The following is a 16,348-nucleotide window of genomic DNA, read 5'->3' as shown; positions in this document are numbered from 1 at the left end:
CATATATTTGTGCATAGTTTTTATTATCAGTTAGTTCCATGGTTTGCTTCAGCCTGTGCTAGAATCACTGAATGCCTTTGAAATACCTGCAATAATCCTAAAAATGTTTCCATTTTCCTGCTTACTTGTTCTTTTTTTAATTCTACAACCTCTGACGCATTTGATTTTTCTCCTTCTTTCTTCTCAGAATTTTGCTGAAGTATTTTTACCTGGAAATGCATGAGGTCATGCACTCTTTCCACATACAGACTGATGTTGTGAAGTTCCTGCAAAGCTGAATTGAAAAAACAGTTACAAACAACTTAAGCATTTCTAATCTACAGTTCCTAGAATATTGTCTGCCAAGTTATCTCCCTTTATAGATCAAGAATTTTTAATGAACTAATAAATTTTACTAATCAAGAATTCCATTTTTTATTAAAATTCAAATAATTTTAAAAGGCTTGTGCTTAGTTTTATTTTAAATTTCTAAAGGGAAAGCTACAAATGCTGAGACAGACCTACTCAAAACTGATGCTGACTGTAATAAGCCAGTTATGCTAAGGAGTCTGGAGTCATGACAGATGTTATTTGTAGCTTCAGCATTCCTTTACTATTCCATGTGTGGCACATTATTGCAGTGGAAAAGGTTATATTGACTTCAGCTGACATGCACCTCAGTGTAAACAGAAAAACAACAGGAAAGAAAACAGAGACATCCAGAAATAGTGTCTGAAATATGAAACTCACTCAGTATGTGCTGGGTATAAAGATAATCTAGTTTTTTACACTGTTTTTCTAGAATCCAGACCTGTAAGACAAGAAAAGGAAATATCAAGGAAATGAGTGTTACCAATTCTCATTATATTTCCTTGGGGAGAATAATCAATAGCAGTGAATTAATGCTGTTGCCACCTATAGGCACAGCTTACACAAATGGGCTGTTACGCAGTAATTGGCTGTTCTTAGCAAAGAAAATATAGAAATAAAACAGATACTTCTCAGACTCTAATGTTTTCACAAGAGCCTGTACCATGCTTATATTTTCTATAGCATTTGTCCACATTACTGGAATGCAAAAATTATTGAGACTCCTGAAGCAGTTGAAGAACAAAAGATTTTGGACACACAGCCCAAAGGCAGCCATGAAGAAAATGTTGCATGTGTGAAATCTTAACAGTATTATTTGGTCAAATAGAAGATCTTCCTTCTTCCTATGAGTCTTAGAATGTTGTATCTTACTCCTTACTCTTTATTACAATATTTTTGCTACATTTCCTTGATTTATAACAATTAGGTCAAAGGATTTGTAAAAGCCATGATTTTTCATGGTTTATCAATCAGGAACACAGTATTATTGCAATAGACATTGTTAAAAGTGTTTGAAAAGAGAGAAAAAAAAATCAATACTGGTGCTATGCCAAGTTTAATCAAAGGTACTGCTACATCATTTTTAAAAAACAAACCCCCAAAACAAACAAGAACAAACACAAACACGAACTCCAGCTCTTTCTCGAAACTTTCATTCAGAAATGTTACAGAAATCTTCATTCAGTTTAATAAATACAAAGGAGAACCTGGCTCTGAGACTCCCTGCACCCTCTCACCACACCCACAAGGTTAGCTAAGATCTCCCTGAATACATGCCTTGGAGTAGTGCAATGAAAATTTACTGTTATAAAGCAACATTGAAGATTTACAAAATTACAGAAAGGCTTGCACATACTAAATGAAACAGAATACTGCAGAAAATAACAATTATCAGACCATGCTTACAGATGTTATCCATAAAAAACCAACATTTTTTTCTTTTTTGATCTCTGCAGTCATTTCATCTCTTTAGTACATCAAAGTTGCATTATTACAGAGAAATCTGGAAAACCTGAGGAATTTCAAGCACATCCCTTTTTCCTGGGAACTACCAAGTGAAGTAGTTCTGCTGCTAGGTCAATCAGTTGCATTGCAGTGTTGTAGTAGCTTAGATGAGGTAAAGGTTTTGTTGATCTTTAATGCTAATTGCTAAACAGAAAATACCCAATGTGCTTTACTGTTATTTAAAAATTCTTCAAAAGACATGAAATATGAAATGAGAAAGAGAAATTACAATTAATAAATTTTAGAGGAAAACATGATACAGTATGACCAAAAAAATGTACATAATACTCATTGGTGTTTAAGGGCTGAAAAACTCCTTTGGTACTCTGAAAAAGAGGCAGGCATGTGTATAGCTGTGCAGTCTTAGCTGATTTGAAAGTACCTATCTAAAGGTGGACTGTAGTTTCCATGCCCCTTAGACTTCCAGAAACAGCTCACACTGGAAGTGGTAATGAGAACACTGTCCAGATCCAAAAAGAAAACCCAAACTAGCTTTGTTTACCTTTTCTTCTTCCCATTTCTCTGTCTGTTGCTTTATTTGGTGAAGAAGGTCTTCCTTCTCTTGGATCAGTTGTCTGTTTCTTTCCCTCAGGCTCTTAAGACAGTAGAATAAGACAAAAGGGTTTACAATTTCTATGCCACTGCTTCATTTTTCAAAAAGGCCTATATTTTGAGGCTTTTTGTTCCACACATTGTTGAGAAGTGATAACATTTGGACCAGGCTGATAAGTCCTGGGGATCTCACACAAAAATAATAAAAATTGACCAATTTACAATGACCACATGTGACCAGAGGTGGTCTGATTCTAAAGACGTTCCCTAGAGGCATGAATGTGTTGAACCTTTTCCTCAGTAGTGGAACAGAAGGAGGAATAGGTTAAACCTTAATACCTGTTTGTCACCAAAAAAATATTACACATCCTATACATTCTGTGAATATTGACACTTTCTTTTCATTAAAAAAAGCTATTTCCAAGTGCTTAAGCACAGACAGTAATGGAAAATCCCACACAGTTTTCATCAGGGGCGTGAAGGTAAGCCAAGGTATGAAAACTCTTTTGGTAATATACTGTGTAAGATGTTACTCATGTCCAGAAGGAGACAGATATAGTTCTGTATTAATTTCACAAACGGTGTGTCTTCATTTGACTGTCTGACCCTAAGAAGAAAACTTTACTTATACAGCCTGTTCCTTCAGCCTCTGGAAGTACCTGCTATTCTCAGTCACACGTAAAAACTGTACTTCTTTGTTACCGTAATTATATCTTGCTGGTGTGTATTGCTCTTGCTCATCAGCTCTTGGTAAGCTTCTAACTGGGATCTCAGACTGCTCATTTTCTCACCATAATGTTTATTTATAGTACTTATAGTCTGCTCCTGTATTACAAAAGATTGAGACAATGAACAGTGAGCAAAAACATGAAAGCCAAGCGTGATAAAGAGAATGGTTTCCACAACAGATAATACTTGGTTCTTTTTCTTCAATGCTTTTTGTTGTCTGCAAACTTTTCTTATTGATCATAGGAGGTTTGTGCTTTCACCCACTGCAGACTTTGAGCAAAACTTGCTGCTAAAGGAATTTATCTTTTCTCTGTTTTTCTGCAGAAGTAAAAAAGAAAGCCTTTCTGAAAGCAGACCAGAATTAATTCCCTGTAAACATAGCTAAGCAATTTTAAAGAAATTAAACTTTTATCAGAAAACAAAAGCTTGGATGTGTAAGATTTAAGTAGCACAAAAAATAACTCAACATCAGGAAGCATCTAAATAAGGAAAAAAAAATAATATGAGAAACACAAAAAAACCCGAACAAACTTTAAGAAGCACTGATATTTTGAGTGCTTCTAGGAATTATTTTTATTTCAGAGATTTTAATTAATAACACATTACAGTAGCCAAAATGAAAGATGTTCCGTGAAGAAAGATCATTACACCCCCTGTGTTTGCATCTATGATCAGGAGGCAATTCTTTTACTATGGATGCATCTGTGTTCTTCCTGTTTCTTTTTTTCTCTTTCCCTAGTGAACTACAGCTGGCTGAAAGTGCAAAATGTGACTATGCAAGGATTATATTCCTACTGAAGCACAGAAGCGGATTTACAGAGGTATTGTAATGCTTGTGCAGATATGATAATCTTGGAATAAGATGAAGTCTTGTTGCCTACCAAAGGATACCAAGTCTTTGTACACTATGTACAGGGAACTCTCTCAAGATTGCTTGACAGTCTGAAGAGTTTGTTTGCTTCCTTTTAGGGATTTCAGAAAAATTTCTGAATCTCTTCACTCTGAGCACCCAGAATAAACTTTAAGTGTATGAAAATTGTACATCTACATAAGAACCAAGTGTCCATCTTACTCTGGATCTGAAAAGCAGAATGATGTGACAAATAAGCAGAGAAGTGAAACAGCTGCTGCAAGAAAAGGTTTCAGAACAGTGTAGCTGAAGATTATGTGGGTAATTTCATATTTTGGGAGAATTACTGACTAATGAAATGCGAAAATGCTTCCACTAAGGAAACTGAGGCACTATGGTCACAAAACTGGCATCTCTAGATTCTGATTGTAACTTTGCAGGGGTTTATAGGTGAAGACATTCTGCAATTCTGTAAACAATGTTGAGAAAATATTACAAGGCTAAAGCAAAACAAAGTATAAAGTAGAGAAGAAAGTACCCACGGAGGAAAAGGCCATAAAACTTTCCACTTTGGCAATGAAGGAAAGCAGTACAGCTTGGCACCGCCATTTACAATGACATAATTCTTGAGGGGCACAACCTACATAAATACAAGTGTTCCCACCATGCAGTCAGTCAGTAGAGGAAGGTGGCATTTAAGGTAGATATTTAGTACACAAAAAAAGTTTAGAAAAATCTATGCAACTGTGCTAGACAAAAAGTAAAATTGGATTTCACAAAGTTGTAAGATCAAATACACTTACAGATACATTGGCATTATTTCTAGAGACTTAACATGGGTACCTGAATGCAGATGTAAATGTGAATGAAGTAGATTTTATCCTTCTGTGTAATTTTAACTAATGGTATGACACAACAGTGCTAATGCTCCAGAACATTTACCTGTTTTTCTTTCCTTATATTGTCTAGTTGTCTGATTATCTTCACGTGTTTTTTTTTCATTTGGTGCATGTCTTTTACAATCTGTATAGGATGAAGGAAATTATCAACTAGATAATAAAGCACAAGCAACTCCAGTTGTAATTAACCATCAAACAATTTTGAGATACATTTCTCAAAATGATAAATACAGTATAGTGAAGAATTTGATCTTGAAAATAGGTAAGTAACCAAGAGGGCTGCAGGCAAAAGCTTTCAGGCTTCAACAACTAGAAATTATGTTATGCTATTGAATGAAAATCTATTAGTGACTTGAAATGGATTTTCTGGTCCTAGTATTGCATCTCCACCTCTTCCTTTTTACTGCAATGACCTGAATTGAATACAAAAGACAGTCATTACAATTATTCTAAAGTTCTTGAATAACAGCATTGTGAAGCTTATTTCTCAGAAAAAATAATAAAAATGGTAGTCAGTAGAAAAGATTACATTTTTGCATTTAAGAGTTAGATAACACAAATTGGTTCAGAATAAACTCAATTTCTCTTTTGTATTCCATAGAAATAGTTTGAGAACTAGCAGAACTGATATAACTTTAACATGTACTACACGCATTTTTCATGACTAATAAAAACAGTTGTATACATAAGTGACCTTTTTCCTGTTTGAAAATGAGTCATTTAAGCTTAAAATTGCATCGGGATCTTAGTGACTGTTTTATTCCTTTTGTTTCTAATCCAATTCGTAACAGCCACAAAAGGAAAATTCCACTATCCCCCATCCCAGCTTCTGCCTTTTGACATACTTGTCTGGTAGGTGCAATGTCAAATTACACAACACTGATACTTGTGCATCTTAAGTAAGACTAACAGATACTGCTGAATGAATTATAGGAATAATGAACATGATTATATGTAAACTATAAAAATTATAAACATCTAGAGCTTTTCCAGAGGTTTCCTTGGTTTCAGTTCTTCATTTAAGCTTAATATGATGCAGATTTTGCTAACAGTGAGCAGCTCAGCTGAAATAAAACTGAAAAAGAGAAAAAAAACCCCATTTTTTTTGTAGTAGCTGATGCATTATTTTTAAACAGTTGTGGTTTTGAAATATACTGTTCTATTTATCCCCTCATCAAAAACTATTGTAGAAGTAGAGGAATTTTAAAGAGACACAATTAAAAGGTTAAGACACAAGAAACCCCTCTTCTAGGAGAAGACTGAAAAGATCCCAACAGATTTATCCTTCTTATCACCCACAGAGCTCTGAGTCATCTTAATTAGATTGCTTCAGATATTTGAACAGCTAGCTCAAGGGTCTGTAGTCTGTAATAGACAAGTCACCACAGAATTTTTTTGATGCATAGCAAAATAACAAGATTGCAAAAGCATATTAATCACCAAGAAAACAGGATATATATATATGTACACGCACACATACACACACAGATGCTGCATAATATAAAATAAACTGGCTAAGCAGAAAATAAAAAAAAATATGCTAGTTACTGGTACCAGAAATATTGCAATAGCAACAAAATCTTACACTGCAAATCAAAAGCCACATCGAGAAACATGATGAGAAATATATGGAAAGGCAAGAGTTTTCTCCATGTACAGTTGCAAGGGAGGTTTCTGTCTTTAGACACCTACTGGGAACAGGCAAATTTGAGCAACTTAATATCTGAATTTAAGACATCATTTCCATGTTAATGTTGGTATTTTTATGTCAATATTCAAAATGTAAGTGAAAGCTTTCAAATATGAAGAATGAACCTATCTAAGCAATAAGATTGTGTGATTTGAATTCATATTATGATAATTACTATCACACTAATTTTAGTATATCCTAGGAAAAGAGACACTTAATGCAATGGCATTTTTTTGTATTGTAACTTATTCATTCATGCTGGGGTGCTTTTTTGGGGGGTAGGGGGTGTTTGGTTTTGTTTGGTGTTTTTTTTTTGTTTGTTTGTTTTTACCTTGATGATAGATAATGCAGCTAACTTGTAAGGAATATATGGTACTTCTTTGGTTGTATGGTCCTCCAGCTCAGTTGCTTTGTGATCAACATCAGAACAAACTCCAGATGTGTTCAGTTGTTCTACTGTGTTAACAAAAATTACTTTGTCAACTTGAAATATAGAACAAAAATGCACAGCAACTCCATATGTACATATTACCTTCTAAAATTTTTATAAGAGACATCTAGTTTTAAAATGTACCTTTTTTCTGATAACAAAGAAAGTGGACCTTTGGGAGGAGAATTTCAGCAAGTCTGACCTGTCAGCTTTGATCTATGGAAACCATCACACATAGTTATGTTGTATGACAATGACTTGTCCATGATTACTCTGATGTTAATTACTTATATAAACTTACATCACTAAAATGGAAATTGAAAGTTTAGGTTATAAAAAAAATAATGCAGAAATAAGCTGCTTCTTAAGAAAACTGGCATTTGTCACAGCTAAGAAGAGGGCGCTTTAAAGCCTCCTTCAAAACTACCTTTTGCAAGTTGTTTATATGAGAGTATTATATAAAATTTTAATATTTAATTTTATCTTTTTTTTGTTAATTAAAAACTTATCATTACTTTTTTTTTTTTCTTTTTTTTTTTTTTTTTTTTTTGAATGAGATCTCTCTGGCTTAACACAATAGGTGGCTTTCTATTAGAAAAATATTTTGACTAACATGATCCTTAACTAAGTATCATAATTAAGTAACAGGTGTATAAGGTCGAAAGAGACTGATCTTAGAATGTTAACTATATATGTATATATATGTATAACTATAAACCTAAGCTATACGACTTCACAGAAGTCCAAGTGACACAATATCATCCAATTAAAGCTCACATAAAAGAGAAATAAGATAAACTTTCCCTATTTATGTAATACATTATGTGTTCCAGAAAGCAAACTGGAATTATAATTGCTATATAAATATACCTTTTTCTAGAGCTCTGTTTTCACTCCATCCAATCAGGGAATTCAGAAATGACCACTTGTTTATATTCATTCCAAGTCTGTGCAGCCATGAGTTTCCCTCTCTATCTGTTAACGAAATCAAGGTGCTAAAATCAAATGAAAATCGTTGCAATGATTCACTGATTCATTGGCTTTAAATGTAGTATGCACTTATTCTGTTGGAACCAAAAGAGTTTTAAATGAGTAAAAGGGATACAAAAAGATGGGAAGTCATTGAGAGAGCTACAAGCATAAGAAGGATGTGATACTTGTCTGAGACTAGAATGGTTCCACTTAATCTTGAAAATAGAGATATACTGAATGCAAAGGCTGTACTCCAGATTTGTTTCTCATCTTCTGTAAAAATATTTTCAAAATAGATTTTCAAAAAATTACACAACTGGATTTTGCCCAATATCTTTGAAAATAAGTGTGTGTGTGTGTAGAGACAGGGGTGGATTACATATGAGACATATCCGATCCAGGTTTATTAATGATAACTCTGGGTGTGTGCAACAGTCCTGCTGAGAGAAAACCAAGCCACAACACCCAACATGAGCAACTTCTTCAAGTGTTCTGGTGTGCAAGGGAGAACAGTGTCTGAAAGAAGTCTTCTGTCTCTGAATTGGTCAAAACAATTACCAGAAATTAAGAACTTTTGTCCATTGGGGAAATAGAAATGTATAGCTTCCTTTCCTAAGATCCTGAAGAAATATTCGTTTACTCACATGGTGCAGTGATTTTCTACGATCAAATATCTATCTCTTCATATTGCTTTTATTTGACATACTGTAACAGAATGTACTGTTTTAAAATAGAATATATCCAGCTACTAGATGGAATCAGCAGATCCTGTTCCCATATAGCCGTAAATGGGTTGTTTTTCAAAAGCCAGTTTTGATGATTTATAAAATACATAACTAAATAAATGTGTTGAGAAAAGTACCCTTAGCTCAACTTACTTTTCTTTCTGAATGAATTATTTTAATCAATATATGTTACATAAATATATGTATGTATATCAGCTTTTGTTCTGTGAATTATGTTAGTGAAGAACACGTTAATTTATATATAGATTAGCTACTTCTTGAAGGACTTGACCTTTCACATCTATATCCTTCTGGTTCATATTTGGCTTTCCTAGACACTATCTGAAACCACAGTTATTCTTGAAAAAGCCCTCCACATAATCCTACTTTAGGCAAAATTAACCACTGGAGCATGAGTGCTTGCAGGTTAGGAGTGTAGCATCTGTCTTCTAGGATAAAGATTAATGTTAACTTTTAATGGAAAACAGACACAGACACTGTTTCCTACTGGAAAAAATGCGTTACTATATCACCTCCTGAAATTCCTGCAAGTTTCCCCTTTAGTCAATAGCAGCCCATTGGGAAGAAAGACAGTTGAACCTCCTTCAATTCATGAATGCTAAAACAGTCCACGTGTTCTTTTTAGCTTAGCATCTCACAGAGCATGTCACTCCCCAAACTACTGAATACTTTTTCACAATTCTTGTGAGTTAACTCATGCAAAACTCTGTGGTATGGCAGGGACAAGACATCTGTAACAGTTCTTTCCCTTTATTTTCAATGCCATCAGTCAGACTGGCTCTCAAAAGGCATTCAAACCACCACAGGACCTTGCAGTTTAATTGCTTTAGAATGTAATCTTCTGCAAACAAGAGGTGTCTCCTTTCTCACTTTACAACTAAAATCAAAGCACATGGCACAGGCTAGGCAGCCACATTGCTGTTCTGAATAGCTGTGGTAGTATTTTTTGACAGTTTTTAGAGAGTCTGGTAAGTTGCACAGCTTGTTTTAGAATTTGCAGGTCCAGAACACATAAATTTAATCCTCCTGTGTTGACTTTGGGTTTAATGAATATAAAGCCAATACGCATCTCTTGTATATGAGAGGCTTGAGGATCACTTCCATTACCTATATGCTGAATCATGACAGGAACTCTCCCACTTAGTCCATACTCACATTCATCCATATTCAAGCTATATCAGCACTGATAATGCAATATGGACTATATGCTTATGCAGTTCTGCTTCTGTAAGACTACAATATAGTAATGTGGTACCAATCTGCCCTTTTGTGGAAAACAATCAATTACACTCTTATCCTGAACATCTGAGGCACAAAGTACTCCTTACCCTCCTCAGGTGTGTCTTCAATCATAACACTTCTAATCACACATGAAGGATGTTCTTGTATCTCCTCTGAATAATCAATAACACTGCCTGGTAGAGGAACAGATGAGTAAATGGTGGTCTGTGGTTTAGTTTCAGTATCAATTCTTACTGAATCTTCATGTTCTTGGAAGCCTGAAGGGATAGCTTTTTTCACCCACAGTTCTGGAAAAACAAGCAAAGTGATTGTAATAAATACTAGGAAGAGGTATTCAGTCAAGAGTCTTGAAAACAGGTATAATGAAACAAGATCAGATATGTAAGATCTGTTACAGATATGTAAGATCACACACAAAAATAATTTTAGATAAAAATATTACAAACTGTCAGCTGATTTAAAGTAAAACTGGATGAGTTTCTTAGAAACTGATTAGAGCAAGCACATAGTCCAGAGTAGACTCGTAGGAATTTTCTTTCTGTCTCATTTGAAATCTAATATGATTATGTGATTTAATCTTGGTTTGACTGTCAGGTTTAGCTGAAATGGCAGCCATATCTAAGTCCATGAAATAAACTTTCCAGAATTCACCAACTATGCTGAATAAGACCTGCTAAGTCTCCTGCAACTTCCATCCATAATCACATCTCAAACATACTCCTCCAGCTTTTGGCCAGCTTCTGTTTCTGGATCTCTTTAAGACGTCTGCTCTCTTGTTAATGCCCAACTTCTACTCTGTCCCCACAAGAAGTGTTTCTTTTTGATGCACTTCAAATAAACCAAAAAGATCTATTAGCAGAAAGTAATCTTTTTTTGTTTGGTTGGTTTTTTGTGCGTTTTTTGATTTTTTTTATCTTTTTGCCTTGCCAGACTCATAACTTCCATAAAGACACTACTTTTCCAGCTCTTCATGGTGTATGGAACAGCTAGACATAAACTCCCATATAAGGAAGAAAGTAAGTACTTGATTCTGAACCTGTATACAAAGACAGGCTTTTGAGCAATCAGAGCACATACAGAGGAATTAAAATCTAGGTGGCTAGAAGTTCAGCAACTGAACTTAAATCATTGCAGAGTTTCTAGCTACCTAGCTATGGGTCTCACCATTGATATTTGCTCACTGTCTGTCAACATTGCACTAAAAAGCATAAAGCATTTAAAAACCTGGCTTATGCACACTGAGAAGGCCTTAAAATTACACTTCCAGAAATAACAGAGGTCATCAAGAGTTATGATGTTGACAAAGTAGTTACCAAAAGTAACATGTACTGGTTGAAATTGTATATATCTAATGAAGCTGACAGAACATTCTCATATAGCAGACTGAGAAATGCAGCTTGAGCATGGACTGTGCTTCCGAAGGATAAAGGTTCCTCACGTGACCTTCTTCTCAGCTAGAATGGATAATAACATTCATGGTAAAGCTCAACACTCTGATAGTTCCTAATGCTCTCTTTAAAGTTTTCCTGAGTTCCTTTCCCATGGAAAAAAATCATGAAGAATTTAATTACCTTCTTTCTTGCATGGGTGTTTTTCAGAATGGAATCTATTGCATGTGACTACAGAACATTGAAATACTGCACACCAAAGCACAAAGTGTTAAAAATACCACTCACAACTCCATCTTGCAAAGAGCTTTTCAGATTGCCATTTTACCCTCATGCTTCAGTGTATCCTGTAATCACTGCAGCTCTCCATGTTATACAGAACGTGTAGCTTAAACGTTGGTTCACCTGTAGCCTGCACATCAGTCTCCAATGCCAACAGACTGTTAATTTTATTTTTGATGCTTTATCAGGATAAATAAGTAGCTATTCCTCTCCTTGTTCGTATTTCCTTTCTTTGTTATGTGTAAGTGGTTGAAATTAAGACCTTTTTGAGACATGAGAATAGTTTATCACTGTTGACTGAAATTCCTAGGGAGAAAGCGTTTGTCTCCCAGGGCTTCATTAAGAGATTTTATCACTCCCCCTAGATGGACTAAGTTTGGCTGTGAATTTCTTGGCCCTCTGCTACTTTCTCTCCACAATTATCTTCACAATTCTAAAGAATCATACAGGATTTTCATTGATAATGAAAAAGAAATAGTCTTTGCTGTATTCTATTAAAGTTGTGGGTTCGTTTTGGTTTTTTGTTCCCCCCACCTACCCCACCCCACCGCGGTGATTTTTGGCCACCAAAACCACAAGATGATTGTATAATATTTCAGTTTAATTTATTTAATAACAGTAATTGCACTGTAACAAAGATGCCGTTGGTTTCACTAATCCTTCCTTCCATTACCATTACCACAGTTAAGAACTTTTTTTATGTTTCCCCAGCCAATTTGCTCAGTAACACTAGGCAAAGAAGCAGCACAAGAATATGTTCATATATATATATGTATCAGCTTCTGTTGTGGTTTAATCCCAGCCAGCAGCTAAGCCCCACACAACCACTCTCTCACTCCCCAGCCCCAATGCACCCTCCAGCATGACAGGTGAGAGAATTGGAAGGTTAAAAGTGATAAAACTCCTGGGTTGATATAAAGACAGTTTAATGGGCAAAGCAAAGCAAACGAAGCAAAATAAATTAATTCACTACTTTCCATTGGCAGGCAGATGTTTAGCCATTTCCAGGAAAGCAGGGCTTCATCACATGTAGTGGTTACTTAGAAAGACAAATGGTACAACTCAAAAATCTTCTTCCTCCTTTCTCTGGGCTTTTATTGTACACGATGTCATATGTCATGGAATATCCCCTTGGTCAGTTGAAATCAGCTGTCCCAGCTACTTGTGACCCTCCAGCCTACTTGCTGGTGGGTAGTGTGAGAAACAGAGACCTGGACACTGTGTAAGCACAGTTCAGAAATAATTAAAACATTGCATGTTAGCAACAGTGTTTTGGTCACAAGTTCATAGCACCATACAGACTGCTATGAAGAAAATTAACTCTATCCCAGCCAAAACCAGTACAGCTTCCAAGCAGCCTGAAATGTAGGTGATACTGGAATGGAAGTTGAATGAAAACTTACTGAAACTGGAAAGAGAACAGTAGTTTCAATCCAAGTTAAATGTACTAAGCACTTAAACTTACCTACGCAAAACGTTGAAGCATAAAAACTCTGTCCAGAAATCAAACTGATGTAAACCTAGTTCTGAGTAGAAAGTTTGACAAAAGCTATGTGGAAATACAGTATTTCTTGATGGTACTTACTATGAGAGAGAGACTGAGAAGCACATTCTCTTATACCCAGAAGCACTGTCAGAACAGTGAAGGAAGCATCAGATAAATATTTCTAAATATATTTTCAGCTAAGATTAAAGATGAGAGCAGCTTTAGAGTACAGCATTTTCTAGTAAGAGGCTTGTGTCTGTAAAGAGAGAAACCTGTCACTTGTGTAATTCTACTGTGGTCGGGATCCAAACAAGGATTTTTCACACTCTTTTTTTAATAAATAAGATCACACTATAAAGTTCCTTGATTTATCATCAGTTTCAGGTCTGTACCTCAAATAACAGTAATTTAGAAGGAAAATACTAAACCTAACAGACTTTGATGATCTTTTGCTCATACAATCACAATGCTATCTATTTTGACTTAAGCTGAAAGTCCTTCTTCCTTTATGGCCAGTTCAACTGGCCTGCAACCTAATGGAAACCCAGAAAACTTAATCTCATGATCCGAACTCAGTGGAAATGAAAGTACTTTCACAATTCAAGAAGGTATCTAGTACAATTATTTTAGGCTGTAACATCTTCATTAGGTAAGTGCCTTACTTTGTACTTGGGAAGAGTCTCACCACATAAAAATACATATGAAACCACATAATTTTACTGACAGTGGATTCAACCCCAAACTTTTCTTTGTAAGTAAGGCATTCCACCAAAGACTTCTGGAAGGAAATATCTATGCTTGGTGTTGCAAAGCAGGACTTTTGATAGTGGATGCTTCTAATGAGCAGTGAGAAAATACCTGTTTCATCTGTATAGTAAGAATGCAGACAGTAATCAATAATACAGTATTAGAAGTAGTTTGGAGGTTTATTTAGCCTGCAGTCATTTCTTTATAGTATTTTAGACATAGCATAACTAGTTTTGGGGTTTGGATTGGGGGATTTGATCATTCTACAAAACTACATATTACTAACCTTTCATTCCCTGAGATCACAGAATCAGTCACAGAATGGTCAGGGCTGGAAGGAACCTCTGGAGATCATCTAGGCCAACCCCCTGCTAAAGCAGCTTCACCCACAGCAGGTTGCACAGAGTTGCCTGCAGGTGGGTTTTGAATGTCTCCAGAGAAGGAGCCTGCACAGCCCCTCTGGGCAGCCTGTCCATGGGCTCTGTCACCCTCAAAGAAAAAAGTTTTTCCTCATATTCAGACGGAACTTCTTGTGTTGCAGTTTGTGCCCATTTCCCCTTGTCCAGGCACTGGGCACCAGGAAAAGAGCCTGGCCCCGTCCTCCTGACACTCGGCCTGAAGATACCTGTATGCACTGATGAGATCCCCTCTCAGCCTTCTCCAGGCTGCACAGGCCCATCTCTCTCGGCCTTCCCTCATGAGGGAGATGCTCCAGCCCCCTCACCCCCTCGGCAGCCCCCCGCTGGCCCCTCTCCAGTCGCTCCCTGTCTCTCCTGAACTGGGGAGCCCAGCGCTGGGCACAGCACTCCAGGTGCGGCCTCACCAGGGCAGAGCAGAGGGGCAGGACACCCCCCTCCACCCGCTGGCCACGCTCCTCCTGATGCAGCCCACGCTGGCAGCGGCCTCCTTGCCCACCGGGGCACACTGCCGGCCCACGGGCCACTCGGTGTCCTCCAGGCCTCCCAGGTCCTTCCCCGCAGAGCTGCCTGCCAGCAGGTCAGCCCCAGCCTGTGCTGGTGCGTGGGGTCGCTGCCCCCCGGCGCAGGACCCTACCCCCGCCTTTGCTGAGCTTCATGACGCCCCCCCCGCCCCACTGCCCAGCCTGCCCGGGCCCCGCTGAACGGCAGCGCAGCCTCCGGGGTATCAGCCGCCCTCCCAGCGCTGCACCACCAGCAAACTGGCTGCGGGCACGCTCTGCCCCTTCACCCAGGGCGCTGGTGGGTGGGCTGAGCAGGACGGGACCCGGTGCTGAGCCCCGGGGCACAGCGCTGGCTGCGGGCCCCCAGCTGGGCTGCGCCGCTGGTCACAGCCCTCTGGGCTCTGCCATCAGCCAGGTCTCAGCCCACCGCCCTGCCCACGCGCCCAGCCCACCCGGCCTGCGCTCACCTGGGGCGGCTGTGGGAGACAGGGGCAAGAGCCTGGCTGAGGGCAGGGCAGACAGCACCCGCTGGTCTCCCCTCACCCACCCGGCCAGGCGTTCCAGCACAGAAGGCTAGCAGGTTGGTCAGGTGTGATTTCCCCTTGGAAAAACCATGTTGACTATTCCTGATGACCTTCTTTTCCTCCACATGCTTCAAGAAGACCTCCAGGATGAGCTGTTCCATCACCTGTCCAGGGATGAGGATGAGCAAATTACTTTTGCCTAGCATTATTTAAGGTGTAAAAGGAAAGACTTTCCAAACAGATTCCTTGGGGTACAACCAGAATAGATCTGTTTTCTATTAAAAAGTTTTAACAGAATTCCTCATGGCAGGGGGGGTTGGACTAGGTGATATTCACTGGTCCCTTCCAACCCAAACCATTCTATGATTCTGTGATTAATTTTCATGTCACGCTCACTTCCAAAAATGGATCTTAATCAATTATTTCTTTTCAGGATTAACTCCCTGGTAGACTGTTTCCATGTCCAAGACTATTTTTGAAATTAAAAGGGGTATGAGTTTTACATAAAAATTTTAATTTTCATGTAAAATTTTAGTTCCTCTGTCAACATAGAAACTTCATTTGTCTTCCATCCATGGAAATGTAGCACACAGTACTGTTGTCATTCATTCTCTCACGTGTTTGCTGTGTTGTCCCTTGTGTATATACAACTGATAAACATTTGATGAGAAACATGAAATGTCCTTACATTCATAATCCTCACACTGAAGCATAAACATGCATCTTGTGCAATCTGCACGGAAAATGTGATCAAACAACCTTGATGCAGATAATCATGCATAACCAGCTATCACAGGAAGGAAAGTGAACAATTGTCTGTGGCTACATCTCTACTGGGGTGGTTAGGGGACCTAGAGGTCAGGCTGTTCTGAGAAATATGTCTTCTTGGTTGAGATGAAATCTTAATTTATACTTTAAAACTGATGCCTGGGATGCACAAAGGGATATATACATATATATGTATTTTAAATTAAAAATCACAATTTAAAATAGGAGCAGTTTGTCTCCTGTTTTATAGCATGCTTCATTTATATCTAG

At 37.6% G+C, this 16,348-nt stretch overlaps 1 protein-coding gene across 2 annotated transcripts in view; it reads right to left on the bottom strand.

Annotated features, from left to right (window-relative positions):
• The window catches only part of LOC308057123 (uncharacterized protein), a 49,329-nt gene that overhangs the window by 21,498 nt on the left and 11,483 nt on the right, over nt 1–16,348 (bottom strand). For both annotated transcript variants that reach the window (XM_080373354.1, XM_080373353.1), the window contains 8 exons: nt 10,051–10,251; nt 7,875–7,979; nt 6,906–7,030; nt 4,928–5,008; nt 3,109–3,231; nt 2,357–2,449; nt 730–790; nt 126–274 (listed from right to left, as the gene is read on the bottom strand). In XM_080373354.1, coding sequence (XP_080229480.1) covers nt 126–274; nt 730–790; nt 2,357–2,449; nt 3,109–3,231; nt 4,928–5,008; nt 6,906–7,030; nt 7,875–7,979; nt 10,051–10,251 — 938 coding nt within the window. The remainder of the gene's footprint in view (nt 1–125; nt 275–729; nt 791–2,356; nt 2,450–3,108; nt 3,232–4,927; nt 5,009–6,905; nt 7,031–7,874; nt 7,980–10,050; nt 10,252–16,348) is intronic.

This window comes from Falco punctatus (genome assembly GCF_963210335.1).
Source record: "Falco punctatus genome assembly, chromosome: Z".
In the NCBI taxonomy this organism is placed as follows: Eukaryota; Metazoa; Chordata; class Aves; order Falconiformes; family Falconidae; genus Falco; species Falco punctatus.
The sequence above is the reverse complement of the archived record's forward strand: the minus strand, read 5'-3'. Positions and strand labels throughout refer to the sequence as shown.